Source organism: Primulina huaijiensis, chromosome 6, assembly GCF_012295235.1.
Source record: "Primulina huaijiensis isolate GDHJ02 chromosome 6, ASM1229523v2, whole genome shotgun sequence".
Taxonomy (NCBI): domain Eukaryota; kingdom Viridiplantae; phylum Streptophyta; class Magnoliopsida; order Lamiales; family Gesneriaceae; genus Primulina; species Primulina huaijiensis.
This window is the reverse complement of record NC_133311.1, coordinates 23,613,804-23,633,842: the sequence shown is the minus strand read 5'-3', so window position 1 is coordinate 23,633,842 and position 20,039 is coordinate 23,613,804. Positions and strand designations below refer to the sequence as shown.

The window sequence follows — 20,039 nt, the reverse complement described above, 5'->3', positions numbered from 1 at the left end:
GGATGATTTCAATCCTATTAGGTCCATTCTTAATTTGTGCAATCGTCCTCTAGTCTTGTGCGGTAAACTTTGTCCACTTTCTGTACCGAACCATGCCCCTTTCAGCTCGGGTGTTTTTCAAGTTGTCCATTTATTGAATCGAATTTGATGCCAAATAATTTTGTTAATATGAGAGTTATCTAATGCTTTCAAAAATATAATAAAAATCACTATTTATAATCGCAAATCGAATATCAGTTTAACGAAATTTAAACAAACACTAATACATTTTTTAGCTTATGAGTGGAATCGAAATCCTCGTAAAAAATACGCGTAAATTGCCCCATGAAATAGAAAGATACCATCCAACGAGTAGCCACCATGGTTATTTACAAAAAAACTCCGAAGCGTTCAGGTGTTTAAGCAGATGGAGAATGATATAGAAGTGTTCAGTCATTTATCGCAGATGGACAACAAAAGTCGAGACCCGCCGATGCTTAAATTAAAAACAGTACTCATCCTCATATCTACTCTCGTGATCTTAGGATATTCATTGTTGGGCCAAGCGCACGTCCTCTCAGAGCTATATAGGACCATGGTTTACGAGCTGAACTCTGTTTCTGAGGACTATTTTCCCCCAATTGTTGTACCCTCGAGGCATTCTTCCTCCATCTATTTCCTTGTGATGGTTGTACCATTTTAGCGTTCTTTACAAAACTTGTTCTGTCAACTACTTGAAGCTTCTTGTTAGTTTTGCCCCAACTACTTTCTTGTGATAGTTTTTCCTTTTTGGCATCTAGGGCCTCACTGATTTGGTCCCAAACGTTCAAATCCCCAGTTTCTAAAGGAAAAGACCCAGCCAGTGTCAAATCATCGAAGCACACACGTCAGCAACTAAATTTATAATGCCGGAAAAGAAAAATACCTGCAGAAGGGGGTACTGTTTCTTCACTCTGGTTTAGTTCTCCAGTCTCTACAAACAGGACAGTGTGGCTAAGTAAACCTAGTTAACTGGATTTTCAACCTTAAAAATGAACCATAGTACATACTATATACCTGTGCCGGATATCTCTGTTTGTGTATTGATGCGGCTAGATGACCCTGGTTTTGAAGCTTTTTTGTTGTCCAGAGGACCCTCACTCACCAAACTAGCATCTACATTAACTGAACCTGAACTTCCATCCTTGATAATACGGACGTCAACAAGTGATGAAAAATCAATCTGCATGAAGGATGATCCAAGAGCGAATCATTAAGAGTTGTAAAAAATGTAGGCTGGAGGGGAAAAAATAATAATCTAGATCCACAAGGCTTACCTCCAACGAACCATCTTCTTTGTAAAGAGAGTTATCTAGTGGTTCAGCTTCAACCTCATCCGCCTTCTTGGAAACAATTGGATAATCTGACGCTGGTGCCAATATTGCCTGATTGGATTCAGTATTGTAAAAAGATACTTTTCCAACCTAGATAAAAGTAAAAGAACAGTTAGAAGAATTGTGGTTATCTGATATTGTAGAAGAATATTCTATTTAATATTTAGATTTGATTTGATTATATTTAGATTGATTTTGGTTATTCTGTTTCCTTATTTGTGTTATTTTGTTTCCTTAGTTGATGGGATCTCATCAACTATATATTTGGACTGCATATTGTTATGGGAATAAGAAGAAAAAGTCTATATTTCTTCATGGTATCAGAGCCGATCTCGGTACCCTAGCTGTCCCCAGCCGCCTCTTTCATTCTCATTCGTCCGGCAGTCCCCATTCCTTCTTCATCCGCCTCTTTTCACTCTTATTCGTCCGGCAGTCCTCACCTTTTTTTTTCATCCTCATTCCATCCTCATTCGTCCGGCCATCATCATGACTAAATACGGCACCAAATACGGCATGACATCAAATATATCTTCCTCGGAAGTCACTTCCTCCGAAGTCAATTCCCCAATCTCCTCCATCGCTGACTTCTCCTCTAATATTGTTACAAACCACAAACTCCATGGCCAGAATTATCTTCAATGGTCACAATCTGTGTTCATGTATATTTGCGGTAGAGAAAAAGATGGACATCTCACGGGTGAAACCGTAGCTCCGCAGATTACGGATCCCAAACACCGATCCTGGAAGATTGATGATCAACTTGTTATGTCTTGGCTGATAAATTTCATGACTACTGAAGTCGGAGAAAATTTCCTACTTCACAAAACAGCCAAGGACATATGGGATGCGGCACTTGAAACATACTCAAGCACAGAAAATACCTCTGAACTACTTGAGGTTGAGACGAGACTGTATGATCTTAAACAAGGGGATATGAGCGTTACTCAGTACTTTAACACTCTCACACGCTATTGTGTGACCATTGCAAGAAACTGGGTCATGTCAAGGCTACTTGCTCGAAATTACACGGCAAACCAGTAGATTGGAAGCCATCCAACACTCGGGTTGAGAGATAAACCCGTCAAATAATGCTACTACCACACAGATTAGTACCGAGGGTAGTCCTTTCACCAGAGAGCAAATAGAGGCATTGCAAAAAATGCTAAATCAAACATCGAGCCCCGGACAATCATCCCACGCACCTGTCGAGTCACACACAGTGCTTCTTGCACACCAAGGTATCATGTCCTATGCTCATATTGTCAAAAATAAATCATTACAACCATGGATAATCGACTCAGGGGTCTCAGATCACATGACTGGAGACTTCAGCCTCTTAAAAAATTATCAGCCATGCACGAATAATTCAGGAGTACGAATAGCTGATGGCTCTTTATCACCTGTGGCAGGAATAGGATCAATTCAATTGACAAGGGACCTTCAACTTTCTTCTGTTCTTTATGTTCCAAAATTGAATTGTAATTTGATTTCTATCTGTCGACTTACGCGGGATCTTAACTGTGTAACTAAGTTTTATTCCAATCTTTGTGAGTTTCAGACAGTGGATTCGAGGAAGGTGATTGGCAGTGATGATATGCATGATGGCCAGTATTTACTCCAAGGAAATAATCTCCTCAGTAGACAAGTTCACTCACCAGACCTTGGTCCTACATCAAATTCAGTCAAGTGTTTCCCAAATTTTGTGTCTTTTTCTAATTTAGCGTATGTTGAAAGCCAAGTTATGTTATGGCATCTTCGCCTTGGTCATCCTAACTTTGATTATATAGGAAAGTTGTTTCTCCATCTATTCATTGATAAAAGTTCAAGCGCTTACCAATGTGAAATTTGTCAACTTGCCAAACATACAAGAAGTATATATCCGAGCTTACAATACAAACCTTCATATCCATTTTTTATAATTCATAGTGATATATGGGGACCCTCACGCATCAAGAATATTAATGGGGCTAGGTGGTTTGTTACATTCATAGATGATCACACAAGAATTACTTGGACCTTTCTCATGAAGGAAAAATCAGAAACATCCATGATCTTCCAAACCTTTCACTCCATGATATCCACCCAATTCCAGAGCAAGATCAAAGTCCTTAAGACAGATAATGCTAAGGATTACTTCATCTATGTCCTTGGATCTTATTTTTCCAAACACGGTATCATTCACATAAGTTCTTGTGTGGATATCCCACAACAACATGGAGTGGCAGAAAGGAAAAATAGACACTTACTCGAAGTTGCCCGTGCTATCATGTTCACCAACAATGTCCTTATTTATGGAGAGAGGCCATTCTTACTGCAACGTACCTCATCAATAGGATGCCAAGCCGAGTCTTAAAATTTCAAACCCCCCGTAAGACACTTCTCAATGTTTATCCTCACATTCAGTCCTTTTCTTCAGATCTACCACTCAAAGTTTTTGGATGTTTTTCTTTTGTTCATATTCACCAACATCATCGCACTAAATTCGATCCAAGATCTCTAAAGTGTATGTTTATTGGATACTCCTCCAACCAAAAAGGTTACAAGTGTTACTCTCCAATCACTCGAAGAGTATACAATACCATGAATGTAACATTCTTTGAACATCAGCCCTACTTCTCAAAATCCGACTTCTAGGGGGAAAACCGGACGTCGGATCCTTTCCCAGATACCAATGATGTACCAGCCCAACAAATACCCGCTCCTGTGTACCTTCTCGAGCCTGAAATAGTTCCAGCATCAGCCCAACAGATATCTACTTCTGTGTCCATCCCCAAGCCTGAAATAGTTCCAACCTTGGCTACTCCTACTACTAAAACAGCTCCACTTGATTTAAAACAACCACAAGTCAACACTCACAACTCCGAACTACGTGCCTATAGAAGGAGAAAACTTATCGAGCATATCCAGGACATCATTACAACTCAAAACTCTCAAAACATTTACATGGACTCTTGTAGAAGAAGCTCTAAGGATTCCAGCATGGAAGAAGGCAGTTGAAGAGGAGTTTCAGGCTTTAGAAATGAACAATACATGGACTCTTGTAGAGCTAACACATAGCAAAAACCCAGTTGGTTGTAAGTGGGTATTCACAGTAAAATACAAGGCAGATGGCAGTGTTGAAAGATTCAAGGCTAGACTTGTGGCCAAAGGTTTCACGCAGTCATATGGGATTGATTACCAGGAGACATTTGCTCCAGTTGCCAAACTCAACACAGTTCGAGTTTTACTCTCTCTTGCAGTGAATCTAGATTAGCCTCTTCACCAACTTGATGTAAAAAATGCAATGAGGAGTTAGAAGAAGAATTTAATATGACTATCCCTCCAGGAATGGAACCAAGCCAAACAGTAGGTTAGTATGTAAACTTAATAAGTCTCTGTATGGCCTGAAGCAGTCATCACGAGCTTGGTTTGATAGGTTTGCTAAGGCTGTGATCGCTAATGAGTACCACAAGTGTCAGACAGATCATACAATGTTTGTAAAAAGCAAACCAAGAGGCAAAATTGCCATTCTCATAGTATATGTTGATGATATCATACTGACAGCTGATGATTCAGAGGAAATTATTAGTCTAAAAAATTTGTTGGCTGCGGAGTTTGAAATCAAGGACCTTGGGAACATAAAGTATTTTCTAGAAATGGAAGTGGCTCGGTCCAAAGAAGGAATTATCATATCTCAGAGAAAATATATACAAGATTTGTTAAGTGAAACAGGTTTCCTTGGATGCAAACCTGTGGACACACCTATGGATCCTAATAGGAAGATGATCAGGAGTGAGGACAGAAGCCTCGTGGATAAAGGAAAGTATCAGAGACTAGTTGGTAAGCTCATCTATCTATCTCATACTAGACCTGACATTACATACTCTATTAGTGTAGTCAGTCAACACATGAATGATCCAAACGAGGATCATATGGAAGCAGTGATTCGAATATTGAAATACCTGAAGATGACTCCGGAACACGGTCTTCTGTACAGAAAGTCTAAAAATCAAGATATAGAAATCTAAACTGATGCTAGTTGGGCAGGAGAACTAACAGATATAAGATCAATCACTGGTTATTGTTCATATATTTGGGGTAACCTTGTGACGTGGAAAAGCAAAAAGCAAGCTATTATTTCTCGCAGTAGTGCTGAATCAGAGTACCGTGCCTTGGCATCAGGAATTTGTGAAGGAATGTGGCTTCAAAGGCTGTTAAAAGAGCTCAAGGTTCAGACACAAGACAAAGTAAAGATGTTTAGTGACAGTCAAGCTGCTATCAGCATAGCCAAGAATCCCGTTCATCATGACAGAACTTAACATATTGAGATCGATAGACATTTCATATCAGAGAAGGTGAATTTGTTCAACTCAGTTATGTTCCAAAGCACTTCCAAGAGCTGCTTTCGATTAATTAAACTCCGAGCTTGTTTTGCATGATATATACAATCCAGCTTGAGGGGGAGTGTAGAAGAATATTCTATTTAAGATTTAGATTTGATTAAGATTTAAATTTGATTTAGATTGATTTAGATTTGATTTTGGTTATTCTGTTTCCTTATTTTGTTTCTTTAGTTGATGGGATCACATCAACTATATATTTGAATTGCATATTGTCATGGGAATAAGAAGAAAAAATCTGTATTTCTTCAGATATTTTGGAATATTTACTAAATGCACAAATAAATTGAGCAATACTCGATATGCTGAAATCTCTGGGGTCCAGGTTGTCGATAACTCCAGAATACGATATGCAAGGAGATCACCTTCCTGCAAAATGGGAAAAAATCCTTTTAGATTCTTCACATGTGAGATGTTATCAGCTAAAAGATCAGGTAACATATTCCATCTAGCCTCTATAATAATTAATACAGAGGAACTCAATATACGAGACACGGAATCATAATCATTCTCGAAAGAAAGAGAAATGAGAATCAACCTTAGGCATGCCAGGAAGAGTAGGAAGCTTCTCCAAGTCGATTTCTCCTATAAGTTGTTCCCTTGTTTCATTTGCAAATACTTTGGAATTGTCATTGTCTGGATTTTTATAGCCATTACGTGAAGTAAATGGAGAATTGGCCAATCCCCATTTTTGGCCCTTCTTCTTGCTAGTAATCCCATTCCACTGGGTGGTTTCCTGAGAGAAAATCCCAAGTTAATTAAAAAGGGAACGTGCAAAACTCTGAATGGTAAGCATCAACATAATTGTAAAGCAGGAAACCAAGAGTACGTGGCTCGGAAAAGAGTGTCACAATCTCTAGGAAAAAAAAAGGAATACAAATGATTAAGGTATTTGATGAAACTTGTTGAAATAGCATAAATTTATAAAGATCTAGCCATTTTCATTCTAAAAGAGGGGAGACATGGTGGCTGCTACACCAATGTTATAACTTACAAGCAATTTCTGGATACTATGTATATCTGATCTCCCTTGTTTATCTCAACCAAGCCTTGTACCATCCTCACAAGAGGTTGAGACAAGAATGGATCTCACATTTCCTAGCTTTACAACGGATCATTTCCAATAAGTAAACCACAAATGTTTCAAGTGTCTAAAAGAATGATTTTTTGGTAAAATACTTGTTTCCATTCACATTACTGGGACAATGTGATCCTCAAATATTCTATATTTAATTTCACTGTATTTGAGAGCTTACAAGGCCAATTTTAGATTGTAGAAAAATGTTATTCCTTGTTGGCATTATCCAATAACCTGAATAGGGGTTTGAGATAAGCTGAAGTTTGAATAATGCCGTCTGCCGAGCTTGAGCTTTTCCCCGATCATTTGAAGCTCGTGAGCCAAGTCCTGGGCCCTTAATTAATATTGCCTTTTATTAATATTGAATATTATTGTAATATAATAATGTGAAGCCTTATTTGAACTAAATTCAAAGCAGATCAAGCTTGAGTTCGAGTTTGAAAATTCATGAGCTCTGATAAAGGCCCAAAAATTTAGAGTANCAAAAAAAAAAAAAAAAAAAAAAAAAAAAAGCTTGAGTACACCTGCTAGAACCAGAGGAGCAACTAGGGCACCAAATTGGGGAATGGTGGTGGTAAGGAGTTGTTAATGAAACCAATACACTATAGAAATCTTTTCACAATACGTGACTGCAAATCAAGAAGGGATGCGAAAAATCTAGAAGACATACCAAAGTTGGCTGGACATCTTGTTCTGCTGAAAAATAAAATTCAGGCATCAGATATTCAGAGAAATATGGCATGGTGAAAATAGGAATAGAATGACCTTAAAGAATATTATAAATTTGTCCTCAGGAGCAGTCACATAACAGCGTTCTACAATTTCTTCCACTGGCAAATCAGTAGATTAGGTGCACGAAAATGGAATAGGAAGGAAAATCAAAACTTATTCATTGCGTTAAGCTAAAAAAAAAACCATAACATCACTATGCGCCAAATACGTTACAAGGTCAGCGACCATGATGTTTCAGTCAGCCATGATTAATTTCAGTAAACCAAGATTCTGTTAATTTCTTATTGTTGGAATCAAAGATTTAGAATTTATTAAAATCAACAACTCACCACACATTTAGACAGTAAATATTCACAGACAGAGATTGAGACCTTTTTCAAAAGGTTCAAAGCGGATATGTCCTGGCCTTATTACAATGGGAACAACTTCATTCTCCTCATCACTTTCCAGAATTGACTGCTTAGCTGTGTCTCCATTTTGATTTGGCAGTTCATGAGTATCCTCATCATTATGTGTTGGCTGTTCATGTGCATCATCATTATTTTGAGTCGGCTGCTCGTGTACATCACCATTGAACCGAGTGATGTGCTCATGTACATCACTATCATTATTTTGATTTGGATGTTCATGAAGCCAACTGGTTTGACTCTGTTGCCATTTTTTGCCACTACGAGGATTATTTTGAGGGGATTGCTTCCAACATAGCTGCACATTTAAGACTTCACTTTAATACCAATGACATGCCAATGACATGCAAGGTTGTCAAAGTCAGTATTAAGTAAATAAGATTACTCACCAATCCCTTTGGTAGGCCATCCACCATATTACATTCAGAAAGCGCTTGGTGTTTTTTCCACTTTTGCTGTAAGATCGAGGCACTCAGTTTTTAACGCCGAAAAAGTGGGGGGGCCGAGAAAAGTGTGATCACTTACAAGTCCTTTTGATTGGCCATCCACCTTTTTCCTTTCAGCGTAAGCTTGGTCCTCTTTCCAATTTCGCTGCAAAATTAAGCCAGTCATATCCAACATACTTCAAATTACTGGTACAAGAGAACTCTTAAGTTATGTATTTGATAGCTTACAAGACCCTCTGATTCGCAGACTGCATTTTTCTTTTGTATATTTGCCATTTCCCTCATCCATCGCCTTTTCGCATATTTCCGCCTGGCACTTCTACTTGGAACCTGCACATGCACATTGTAAATACATTCAGATTCTGGTTTATCTTGGAAAATAGAGCACGATCAAGCAGCATAGTCAATGGTGAACTGATTCAAAATCGCAGTTCGGTCACGAAAAAAGAAAATTTTCATCACATGCATCATGCATCCTAAGAGATAAATCACAGTGATGAAAATTGAAAGTGCAGAACAGTTCACATTGAGACAATTAGGAAATGAATCAAGGAAAGCTAAAAGTACATTCTGGGTTCAGTGACAAGGGGTTTTCAACAGAGAAGCAGATTTTTTATTCACACAAAACTTCTAAATTATATGATTCTTGGAAGGAATCATCATGCTGTGCTATTGGAATCATCATAAGTCATAACAACTGGTACCAACCAGATAGAAGAACTACACCATTCAACACTTTGTTCTCTAAAAGCTACCACATAACGAAATAAAGATCACTTTACAGCTAATAGGAGATAACCTTTTTAGTTTCCTTTGAGGCAATTTTGGTATCCTCAATTGCCTTGTCATTCTTTTGAACTTCACCATTTCTGGAAATGTTAGAGCAGAACAAAGATATGAGAAATTCTATAAAAAAGAGATGGTATAAACAATAAGACTACGGATAGAGATGGATTGTGTACATCAAAGTTAATGGAAAAGAAAAGAGGATGAGACTATTCTGAACTTGGGATTTAAAATTAGTCTGATATAATAACATTAATAAAAAAAACTCTAGGAATTTAAAAGACTATGGATTAACTGACCGCTTCATGCCATCCACAGGCAAATCACTCTTGTCAAGTGGGGCAGGACTTTCCTCATTGTTTTCCATGTTATCTTTGGCATCATAATCAGTTTTTTTCTCCTTTTGAGAAAGGCATTTCTGTATTGTAAGGACTCCTCCCTGATGAGAGTTTTCGATTTTTTCTATGTGAACATTGTCAGCAACAATCTGAGAGGCCTTAGCCCGCTGTTTCTTCCTCCTATGTTGAAAAGAAAAGGAAGTTGTATGAATTTCAACAGAACCATGAAGAGTAAAGAGTGTGATCAGAACTAAAACCATGCCTATTTGTGTAAAATTAATGCAAGGGAAAGAAGGTACTTAGAGCCTTGGAGTTTCACTGATGCTTTCCTTTTTCGATTTCTTGGATCAGCATTTCCACCAGAAGGACCTTCCATATCTTCCAAAACATTTTCATCTTCCTCGTCATATTCAACTTCAGGGTCATCACTCTCAGAACCTCCTTTTTCTTTCTCAAATTCCTCACTTGCCAAAAGCAAGACACCATTTCGCACATAATGGTTCTCCATGGCTCTCAGTTCCTCAACAGCATCAGCGTTATCATTTCCCTTGATAGATAAAATTTCTCTCCTCTTCCTGACTCTAATTCCACACATGCAACAGTTAAAATCATAATCATATCTTCTGCATTTCTGATTGCAAAACACCTTTTGAACTAACCTGATAATTTCTTTATCATTCAAAAGGCAAGTTGATTCAAATGATGGCAACACAAAGCCAGACATCTGAAAGAAATATTAAGAAACAATGAGACCAAAAAGTATCGTAAAAAAAATCCTCTAAATCTAAAATGTGAGCATCATTTCAAACTCATAATTGAAATACTAAAAAACCAAATATAAAACGAAGCATTTTGATTCTTTAAGCTTAATTATAATCACCATTTTCACCAAGGAAGGACAATTCTTGTGAAGAAAACGGCTGGATGTAAGCTGTTTCCTTACAGCGTCACATCCAGAATCCAAATAATCAACTCTTTTCCAAGATAAAAAGTAATTAAACTAAAAAATATAGGCAACGAATCAACAAAATGACCAGGATAACCTGAAGGACATAGAAAGAATTTTGGAAAGAATAGGGAAAAACAAAAGCATATATGAATCGCAACAAAACTATCATAAACCAAAGCCGGAGCTATTAAATTATTTGGCAAACCAAAAAAGCATGCATGTAAAAGAATTTTACATGTATGAATTAACTCTACAGCAGGAAGTCGAATATACACATCTACACAATGCTAAACAATAAAATCAAGAGAGAGACAGCACATTCTTGCTCGGTTTGCGCAAAATCTTTCAAACCAAAAGATTTTTCAGTAGACAGCCACACCAATTAAGAGCAAAAGTAAATCATAAGATGCACATTCCTGGTGTCAAATCAAAAGCAGAAACTTGTGAGCTGCTGGTCCCACAAATCCTGAGCATGAATTGCATACATGGATTAAACAAATATATAAACAAAGCGTGGGGATTTTTTTAAAAAACAATTTACCGAAAGGAGAAGGCCATGAGGGCAAGATTGGTGGAGCTGGAAAGCGTGGAGCAGATGTGAGGCAACATCGGAAACGGTGACGTGTTGGCGCGGTTTCAGCAGTACCCAGCTCCGATTCAAGCCCTCTAACTTCTGGGGTTCGCTCAGTATGTCATCATCTTTGAAAACCAGTCGGATTCTCTTGGTGTCCTCCATAGCCCAGAGCTAATTCTTCCAATGCTAACTCAGTTCTAGGAATTTGATTTTTTTTTTTTTTTTTTTTTTTTTTTTTTTGGTTCGCTCTAAACCATCCAGATTATGTAGTAATTGATACTAATTAGCCATATTTTAAGGTTATGATTTTGTGCTTTTAACTTTTCTCTTGTTTCTTTTCTTTCGTTATAACATTTATTGTGGCTGCTATTTTAACAGCAATATACAGTTTAGTGACAAACTTATCATCAAGCTAAATGAAGTATTCCAGCGTAAAAATTTATCATTGCCAATGTGAAACGATTTGGGCAACTCGATTGAATCCTACAAGATCAAGCTGACAATAAACTTTGCTAGCATCTTCCAGCCCCATGCAACGTAACTGATTTGGCTTTCTTTTTTTTTTTTTTGTTCCATGATGGTAGTCAAACAACCAAGAAACTTCAAAATCGTGATACATAGATGTTATTTTGCATTACATGGAAATGACACTTTTTGCATCATTATTTGTGTTGACATTCATGTTTTTCCAATAAACAAAATTACGAGTTATGGCAACGCCGTAGGGAGTGTAAAAAATGGGAACAATTATCGCTTCATTCCCTTGCAGTCTTGAAACGACCTCATAGACCCCTGCAAGCGACAAATGAGTATATGTCAGCCACAATGAATTACAGCAGGACGAGACCACAATTGAAGAATAGAATGATATAATACTAGGAACTAAAGTAGAAGTGTAGAACAGTAGGCATGGATTCTCTCTCCCTACTTTATTTTACCAGGAACTTTGAACAGCTTGAACTAGGGACAAAATGATACATTTGCCTATCCAAACAAAACTATATATTTGCTGCAGTTGTAGACGCTAGTTCGAAATTATGTGATAGGTATAATAATTCCTCATTATGGGCACATTCATGACTCACAAACATACATCTTCAGACGCACAACTGGCTGTCGACATTGTTTTAGTAATAGAAAATAATCAATAATCAAAACAATTTTGTATAAAAGAAATTACTTTGAGATGAGATCTTCATTGACCTGGAAGGACATTAAACCCTTACTGCCCATCCCATAGTAATGTGAAGTTCCATAAATTTTGGCACATCTCACAAGTGCCAAAAGAAAAATGAAAAGCGTTGACGAAAAAATGTAATCACCTCTATGCTGCATCTTTTACATCTTGAAGTAAACAAAATAGTGAACAATATCTGGATGATTGTAGCCTCCACTAGTTGCTCAACAGAGGAGACTGTTCATCATCCATTCAATGTAGGACATTTTATTTCCACAAATAATTCGCTCAGTATTTGAGTTTTTCTTTCATGTCCTTTATTTCTCCATTAAAAGGTGGGAAAGCAAATAGATTTTTCCCAGATCCCACCTGCCAATTTTCAGTCAAATTTCTGACGAAGGTTGGTACATTAGCAACACATGCGTCTTGCTTCATTCAAAAATCCAACTCGGACTCAATAAACCTACTAATTCAACCACAATATCTACTCATTGACACAATCAAGCACACAATGGAATGGATGAATCGAACATGATCTACATGAAATACAAGGCCTCCAAATTTGGTTACTGTTTATCCATTCAGTCAATCTCAAATTTGCTATAAGCCACTAAGTAAAATACAATCAGCAAAACGAAAGGAAACGAAATAAACTAATACACTCCCAAGACCTGCATTCCTGGAACTATCTTTTTATTGTTTTGGGACAATAATTCCCAAACTTACATTAGAATTTATCATTCAAACAAAGAGTTGCATCGTAAAATTTCATTTCTAAATATAGTAACAAGATTGTAAATCAAACATACCAAATTCAGATAACAATCTAACTCCCAATCCTTAATTCTTTACCATACGCAACATAATTACCTATCATTAACAGAATATCATTCTCAGCTTGATAACAGAAACCAATTCTTTAACTCAAAGCACAATTCTCGTAGTAGTGGCATCCTTTTAACTTTCTCCCACTACCAGAAAATATTTGAATTCATCAGTAATAGACCTTCTACAGAAAATAAAATTTCACCGTTCTCGTCATATATCAAAACAACAAAGGCTCGACATCTTATCTCCACCATCACGGGGAAATAACATTAACATATTATGCATTTTTTATCAGTGGATGATCCAGGACTTCAGACGAGCAAAGCAAATTAATTATTTTTGGGTAAATTTTACATTAACGTTCGAAGATTTTTCAGTTGGCTGCACTGGTGCATTTTTCCAAATAAGTGCGTGCGAAAAGAGTAATGATAAACTGATATCACAGCCCAAAACAAATATCATAATGTTTGATTTTTTTTACCTGACTTTGTGAACGAGAATCGCTTTGAGCTTGCGAGCGAGGTCCTGTCCACGAATCTTGCGCTCCAAATTCTTCATAGCCAGAACACGTTTCTCGGAATTCTTGATGTGGCGTACTTGCTCGTTCTTTATCAGCCGTTCGATACCACTGGACAGCATCTTCCGCTGCAGCACCTGTAAGGCTTGATCCAAATTGTTGTTGAGCACCTTAACTCGGATACCCCTAAATTGTTGCAGCTGCGAACTCGCTGAATCGACAATGCCTCTCGGACAACAGTAGAGAGCCGCCGATCTTCGCATAGCCAATGCGTGAATCATAACTCGAACGCAAGGTTTAGGTTCCGAACTTAATGCGCCGAATTGATTTCAATTGAGGGTTTCGCCTTAAGGCTGAGAAATGGTAATAGAAGACCAAATCATCCGTTACTTGAACGAACTTTTATCTTTATTTATTGGTAGGATGGACACATTTCAGAGTTTATATAAGAGATATAATCAAAATAAAATAGGAATAGGAATTGGTGAGCTTATATAAGAGATCTAATCAAAATAAAATAGGACTCAACCGTGTATGAAATCCACATAATTAACTGATTCTGTTACATGATTTATACGATGTTAAATCCTCCCTTAGAATAAAATTATTAATTAATTGATTGATTGATTGATTTTATTTTCAATTGATTGGGTGCATTTCTATTTTCTACAATATATATATATATATATATATATATAAAATTATTAATTAATTGATTGATTTTCTTTTCAATTGATTGGGTGCATTTCTATTTTCTACAATATATCTATTATATATATAAATATGTTTTAATTTTTGAAATGCTGGCTCGAGAGGATATAATAAGCCGTGTTATATTTTTATGTCTTACTGTCTGTCAACGACATTGGGAAATCTTTCGGCCACTCTCTCAGTATTTACACGACAGATCGACGAACCCTACGCCAAGCTGGCGTACAGCCCAAAGCGAGCAATGGCGGAGCTTCGTCACTCTAGCTCCATCGGCAGCCGCGCTACACCTTCCCCCACCGCGGCCGCCGTGGCTTCCTCTCCGTTGTCATCTGACTTCCGCCCCTCCTCCGCTGACGATGATGACCACGATGCCCGGGATCGCCATCCACGAGATCGCTCTCTCCGCTCTTGCTTTCAGTCTTTTATTCCGTCCGACGATTTATACAGGCCCCACGCATATGGCTCCAAGATCTCGATTTTCATACTCGTTTCGGTTGCTCTTGCTGCCATGATTGCGATTTCCTCTCTTGTCAAAGGATTGGTACGGTTTCTGGATGTAATTCAATGAATTAATGCTTCTATTGGATCGATATTTGTTCGAAACCTCCGGTTTCTTACCTTTTATTTTATGTGCATTGCGCGGCTGCTTTTTTTATTTATTGTCTTGTAATTCCATGTGTCGATGCGATAATTTGAGTTTATTGTGATGTTGGAGAGCTCTTTGACATTGGTGAGGGATCAATTGAATATATTTAAGTTCATCTATACGTCAAAGATGATGATAAATTTCTCTTTAGGGTTCTGCAAATTAATAATATGCAACCTCCGGTTGTTTCTAATACAAGGCAAGGAATGGCATGGGGACAGTAATACCGGGGGTTTAGAAGAGTTTCACGAAATATTATTTAGTTTAGAGCTGATTTGGTATTAATTAAAAGACATCTGATTCATGGCAGATTGAGCTAAATAATCTTCTCAAGTAAATTTTAGTTGCTCTGCATGGGAAGGCTCATGCACAACAAATTTTTTGCAGATGGGAATCTTATGCGCTGCCTATGTAGCTTCTAGCTCTAATTTGGTTCTATAATTTTGTTAAGCTTTGGATGGTGGTCTCTTTTAATTTTATTCGACCCAGACAACTTGTGGGTATGGTGTGGCGAGCTTTGGTTCGCCCTTTAAGAGTTTGTTATTCTTTATTGTGTTTCTAACAGCTGAAATTTCTGTTGCTAACGAAGCATAAATCATTCAGTTGCTCTCATGTATCATTGTCTTCAATTTATGCCAATTTTCGTGTTGAGCTTCCCTTTTGGTCTGCTGCAGAATACACCTTACTTATGCAGGAAAGATGGCATAACACTTCAGTGTCCTCATGTAAGTGTGTCACATATATCTATTTATTCTCTTTTTCATGTTGATGAGTTATTAGGTGATTGCATTTTAATGACATTGCTTTCGATAATGTTAGGTTAAAGAGTCTTCGTCGCTGTGGGAGAATCCTTTGTCGGCCACTACATCATGGAAGCCTTGTGCTGAACGACGTGAAGGCATAAATTCAGGTTCTTTAATCTGTTTTGATGAACTATTGAAAAAATTGAGGAAATCATTCTTCCTCTTTTGAAACAGGAGAAATGAAAATGGCTATTTTATCCTTTTCTTTCTTCTTGGTGGTAGGTGGGAAATTTGCATCATGCTCTTCTTTGTCAGATCCTGATAACTAATCCTTGTTTTTATCTTTTGATGGTTATGAAGTTATGTTGCTTAGTGGTTACATAGGAGTGGCTTTATTTCAATCATTCTGAACCTATTCTTGGTCCTATGTTGAGATAGGATATCATATCCTTTCAACCCGTCTTTGGCATTTTTGTAATATTACATTTTTTAGTTTGCTTATATTAAATTAATATTTAATAAATGAGCTCTATTGGGTACCTGGCAGATCTACCAGCTGAGAATGAATCTAATGGCTATATATTTATACATGCCGAAGGTGGTCTCAACCAGCAAAGAATTGCTGTACGTGGTCCAGTTGAATCTTGTCAAATATCTTTTGCTTGTCTAAGTTTTCTTATTTAAACAGTATTTACTTATGTGTATTTACTTATGTTTATATTATGCAAGTTGTTTGCTGTTTTAACTCGTAAGAACTTATGAGCTGTAAGTACTTAATTGAAAAATAAGTTTTTAAGAAAAAATATGTATATGTGTCTCGATATTATGTAAGATAAGATTTCTGTGTCATTGAATTTGTGAGGCTATTTGATCTTGTAAGCTAAAATAAAATCTTAAAAACAACTTAGGATGGTCCCTTTTTTTTGAATGGTTTATGTCAATGCATAACGGCCCAAGAACAGCCCTAACGACACCATAGGTCACCAAGGGAGGAAACATGAAAATAAAGAAATAGCCTTGATTCAGCCGCACATTACCCCATAACAGGATCTAGAAGTTGAGAACCATAACAGTTTATAAGCTGTAAAACATTTTTTTTTCTTTAAAAAAAATTATTAGCTTCTAGTTTAGCCAGAATGATTCATGATTGTTGACTTACATTATTATGGTCAAATTACATGGATCAGATGTCAATTTTGCCACATTGTCAGTAATATTGCTACATAAATCTCTGCCTTTTACCATGAATTATGTCTTACATTTTAGAATCATGGATTACAATGCTATGACATTCTCTTGATTGCAAATTTTTGTTTGTTGTACCTATGCCTGAATATCCATGCCTTAACGCAGATATGCAACGCAGTAGCTGTGGCAAAGATTATGAATGCTACTCTTATTTTGCCTGTACTGAAGCAAGATCAGATATGGAAGGACCAAACGTCGGTGGACTTAATTAAGGCTGCCATGCATTGATTTTCTTTTCCTGTACTGTATGCGATGTGGTTTCTATGTGCATGGAGTTTAACTGAACGTTTCATTTGTGAACCGTCTTTTAAAATTTGAGAATTTAATTGTTCTTTGGTTTCATGTACACTATTTGCTACAGTGACATAAGGCATAAATTAATGAGGATTGGCTGCTATGGTTCATTATGACGATGCAAACCTATCTGCAGGAAATTTGAAGACATATTCGATGTGGATCATTTTGTTGACTACTTGAAAAATGATGTGCGAATCGTTAGAGATATTCCAGAATGGTTTACAGACAAAGCAGAGCTGTTCACAAGTATAAGGTTTACTGATTTCTTACTCTCAGTTGAATTAGTAATTTAGCATGTACTAGAAGAATGCTTTGGCATAGCAGCATAGGGGAGTTACTTATTGAATTTTTGGATTATTTCTTTTAATATAAATTTTAAAGTAAACATAAGAGTTTGGTATTTACCTTAGACTGGACTGGTGAATGTATGCTGTATACTGGATTTAAGGGTGTCCTGGATTATAATTATATGTATCTTCATGGTGCACTATCTGCACATGTCTCAATAATTAGCTTTTTAGTCAAAGGGTCTGTGATGAATTTATGTTGAACAACCTGGCATATTCATCAGTTGAAGACTAATTCCAACTTGATAAGTGGAAATGATATTATGTCAAAGCATCCATACAGTAACATATTGTAATTGAGTATCTTTCATGACAGACGGACGGTCAAGAACATTCCAAAGTATGCTCCTGCACAGTTCTACATTGACAATGTTTTACCTCGGGTGAAAGAAAAGAAGATAATGGCCTTGAAACCTTTTGTTGATCGATTGGGGTGAGTTTTCAGGTTCATTGATTGTCGTTCCTGTCGTAGCTAAGTTACTTAGAATCCCGCCGGTTAAAATGTACTTCCAGTGATTATTCTTCATTTTTTTGTCCATCAGGTATGATAATGTTCCTCCAGAGATCAACAGGCTAAGGTGTAGAGTGAATTACCATGCTTTGAAATTTCTTCCCGAGATTGAGCAGATGGCTGATTTACTTGTATCGAGAATGAGGAACCGAACTGGAAGTTCAAATCCTTTCATGTAACTTGACTTCCCTCTCAATTAATCAGTTATATGTTTCACAATCCAAAATTTCATGTTTATATCTGGATTCATTTTTTTTGTTTATTTTATTTTGCTATACAACAGGGCTTTACATCTACGATTTGAGAAAGGTATGGTTGGCCTATCATTCTGTGATTTCGTGGGAACAAGAATGGAGAAAGCTTTAATGGCTTTATACAGACTGAAAGAATGGCCTCGGCGCTTCAAGGTTTAATATGTCATGAACTTTTTGTGACTTGATCAAAATATTTAAGGAACAGAGACAGTTACTTTATATGCCGGGTTACAGGATGGCTCTCATCTCTGGGCCCTGGCTCTCCAGAAGCGGAAGGAAGGGCGCTGCCCTCTCGAACCTGGTGAGGTAGCTGTGATGCTTCGTGCAATGGGCTATCCAAAAGAAACTCAGATATATGTTGCTTCCGGGCAGGTTTATGGTGGGCAGAACCGCATGGCACCATTAAGGAACATGTTCCCCAATCTTGTAAGGCTATTTGCTCAGTCTTTTCATTTAGTTTACTCAAGATTTGTATGCTGTGACTGCTATTTTACAAACACTCTAGTCCTGAGATTTTATTATCAGCATATTAATATTTAGTCATTCCAGTTGGAAACAGTTGATTCTGGAACCAGAAAATTTATCTTGTTTCTTTTGCAGGTCACAAAAGAGGAATTGGCAACCAAGTTGGAGTTAGACGAGTTTAGAAAACACGTGACTAGCTTGGCTGCTCTAGACTTCCTGGTCTGCTTGAAGTCTGATGTTTTTGTGATGACCCATGGAGGAAACTTCGCTAAACTGATAATAGGACACCGGCGATACATGGGCCACCGCTTAAAATCAATAAAACCGGACAAGGGTCTTATGTCCAAATCTTTAGGTGACCCCTACATGGGCTGGGCCACGTTCGTGGAAGACGTGATTGTCACGCACCAGACACGAACCGGTCTCCCGGAAGAAACTTTTCCTAACTATGACATTTGGGAGAACCCTTTAACACCTTGTATGTGTAGAACTTGATTGGGAGACTCTAATGGTGCTGTAGCGGAAGGCCTTCTGTTGTTTATTGGAGCTAATGTATGGCGTGCACATGAACTGTGGAGCAATTAAAGAAATTTCGTGGTAAATCTATCTGCAAAAATGACACTTCGCAGGGATTCATTAGAATACCAGAACCTGGGAAAGGAAAGGGGAATCCTTTTGAGTTGCAAATTTAAGTTACTGAGGGGCATTGAGGGCGCTGGGTTCTGATTATGCTAGTTAAGATGCCACCGCTAAGTGAGATCACAAATTGGCATGTCAATGTGAATTATTTTTTTATTTTTGCAATGTTGGTGTGTAAATTATAATCACTGGGCAAGACGCATGAAAAATATGAAGCTCGTCGTTCTTTTTTCCCGGGAGTTGGAGGGAGACAATAGTATTCCTGTTGTCTGGTGGGGTTGGTCACAATTACATGCAACAATCTTAACCGGAAAAAAAAAAAAAAAAAAAAAAAAAAAAAAAAAAAAAAAAAAAAAAAAAAAAAAGTCGTTATTTCACCAATTATTGTTGCAACACGAACTTTTAATACCATTCTTGGTGGAATCCTCTTACGTAAACAAAGAAATCTCAAAGCTACATGATATAGATTTAAGCGTGTTGCTTACGAAACAAATAACAAGACGAACTTAAGTTCCAAGCTAAGCACGAGGGAATCAGCACAAGACCGGGTCTCAATATTTGTTTGGATAAATGTTTTAAATAGACTATATATGCTTTACTGAATGCAGCATACAA

The 20,039-nt window shown here is 37.3% G+C and overlaps 3 protein-coding genes across 8 annotated transcripts; 1 reads left to right on the top strand and 2 right to left on the bottom strand.

The window, feature by feature from the left end:
• Positions 1-307: 307 nt before the first annotated feature.
• On the bottom strand, positions 308-11,296 carry LOC140978566 (coilin-like). 5 transcript variants are annotated; one of them, XM_073443720.1, is made up of 16 exons: positions 11,009-11,295; positions 10,178-10,242; positions 9,818-10,093; positions 9,480-9,698; positions 9,194-9,263; positions 8,623-8,724; positions 8,474-8,539; positions 8,338-8,403; positions 7,913-8,246; positions 7,480-7,505; positions 6,270-6,467; positions 6,029-6,100; positions 1,296-1,442; positions 1,036-1,201; positions 905-952; positions 308-820 (listed from the first exon to the last, which is right to left on the bottom strand). In XM_073443720.1, exons 1-16 carry the CDS (start codon positions 11,201-11,203, stop codon positions 507-509), a joined length of 2,364 nt encoding a protein of 787 aa, XP_073299821.1. In that variant the 5' UTR covers positions 11,204-11,295; the 3' UTR covers positions 308-506. The 5 variants fall into 5 exon arrangements, with proteins under 5 accessions (XP_073299821.1, XP_073299819.1, XP_073299820.1 ...); XM_073443718.1 differs by having other exon boundaries at positions 9,818-10,099; positions 11,009-11,294; XM_073443719.1 differs by having other exon boundaries at positions 7,480-7,502; positions 9,818-10,099; positions 11,009-11,294.
• Positions 11,297-11,517: 221 nt separating this feature from the next.
• Positions 11,518-13,962, bottom strand: LOC140978567 (uncharacterized). Of its 2 annotated transcripts, XM_073443724.1 has the most exons (3): positions 13,528-13,962; positions 11,796-11,833; positions 11,518-11,761 (listed from the first exon to the last, which is right to left on the bottom strand). In XM_073443724.1, exons 1-2 carry the CDS (start codon positions 13,842-13,844, stop codon positions 11,824-11,826), a joined length of 327 nt encoding a protein of 108 aa, XP_073299825.1. In that variant the 5' UTR covers positions 13,845-13,962; the 3' UTR covers positions 11,518-11,761; positions 11,796-11,823. The 2 variants fall into 2 exon arrangements, with proteins under 2 accessions (XP_073299825.1, XP_073299824.1); XM_073443723.1 differs by having other exon boundaries at positions 11,518-11,833.
• A 440-nt stretch (positions 13,963-14,402) lies between these two features.
• On the top strand, positions 14,403-19,656 carry LOC140978564 (protein PECTIC ARABINOGALACTAN SYNTHESIS-RELATED). Its single transcript, XM_073443716.1, has 11 exons — positions 14,403-14,815; positions 15,595-15,645; positions 15,740-15,830; positions 16,211-16,287; positions 17,017-17,105; positions 17,342-17,461; positions 17,872-17,988; positions 18,098-18,241; positions 18,350-18,473; positions 18,555-18,746; positions 18,921-19,656. The coding sequence occupies exons 1-11, from the start codon at positions 14,405-14,407 to the stop codon at positions 19,278-19,280; spliced, it is 1,776 nt and encodes a 591-aa protein (XP_073299817.1). The 5' UTR covers positions 14,403-14,404; the 3' UTR covers positions 19,281-19,656.
• The last annotated feature ends 383 nt before the right edge of the window (positions 19,657-20,039 follow it).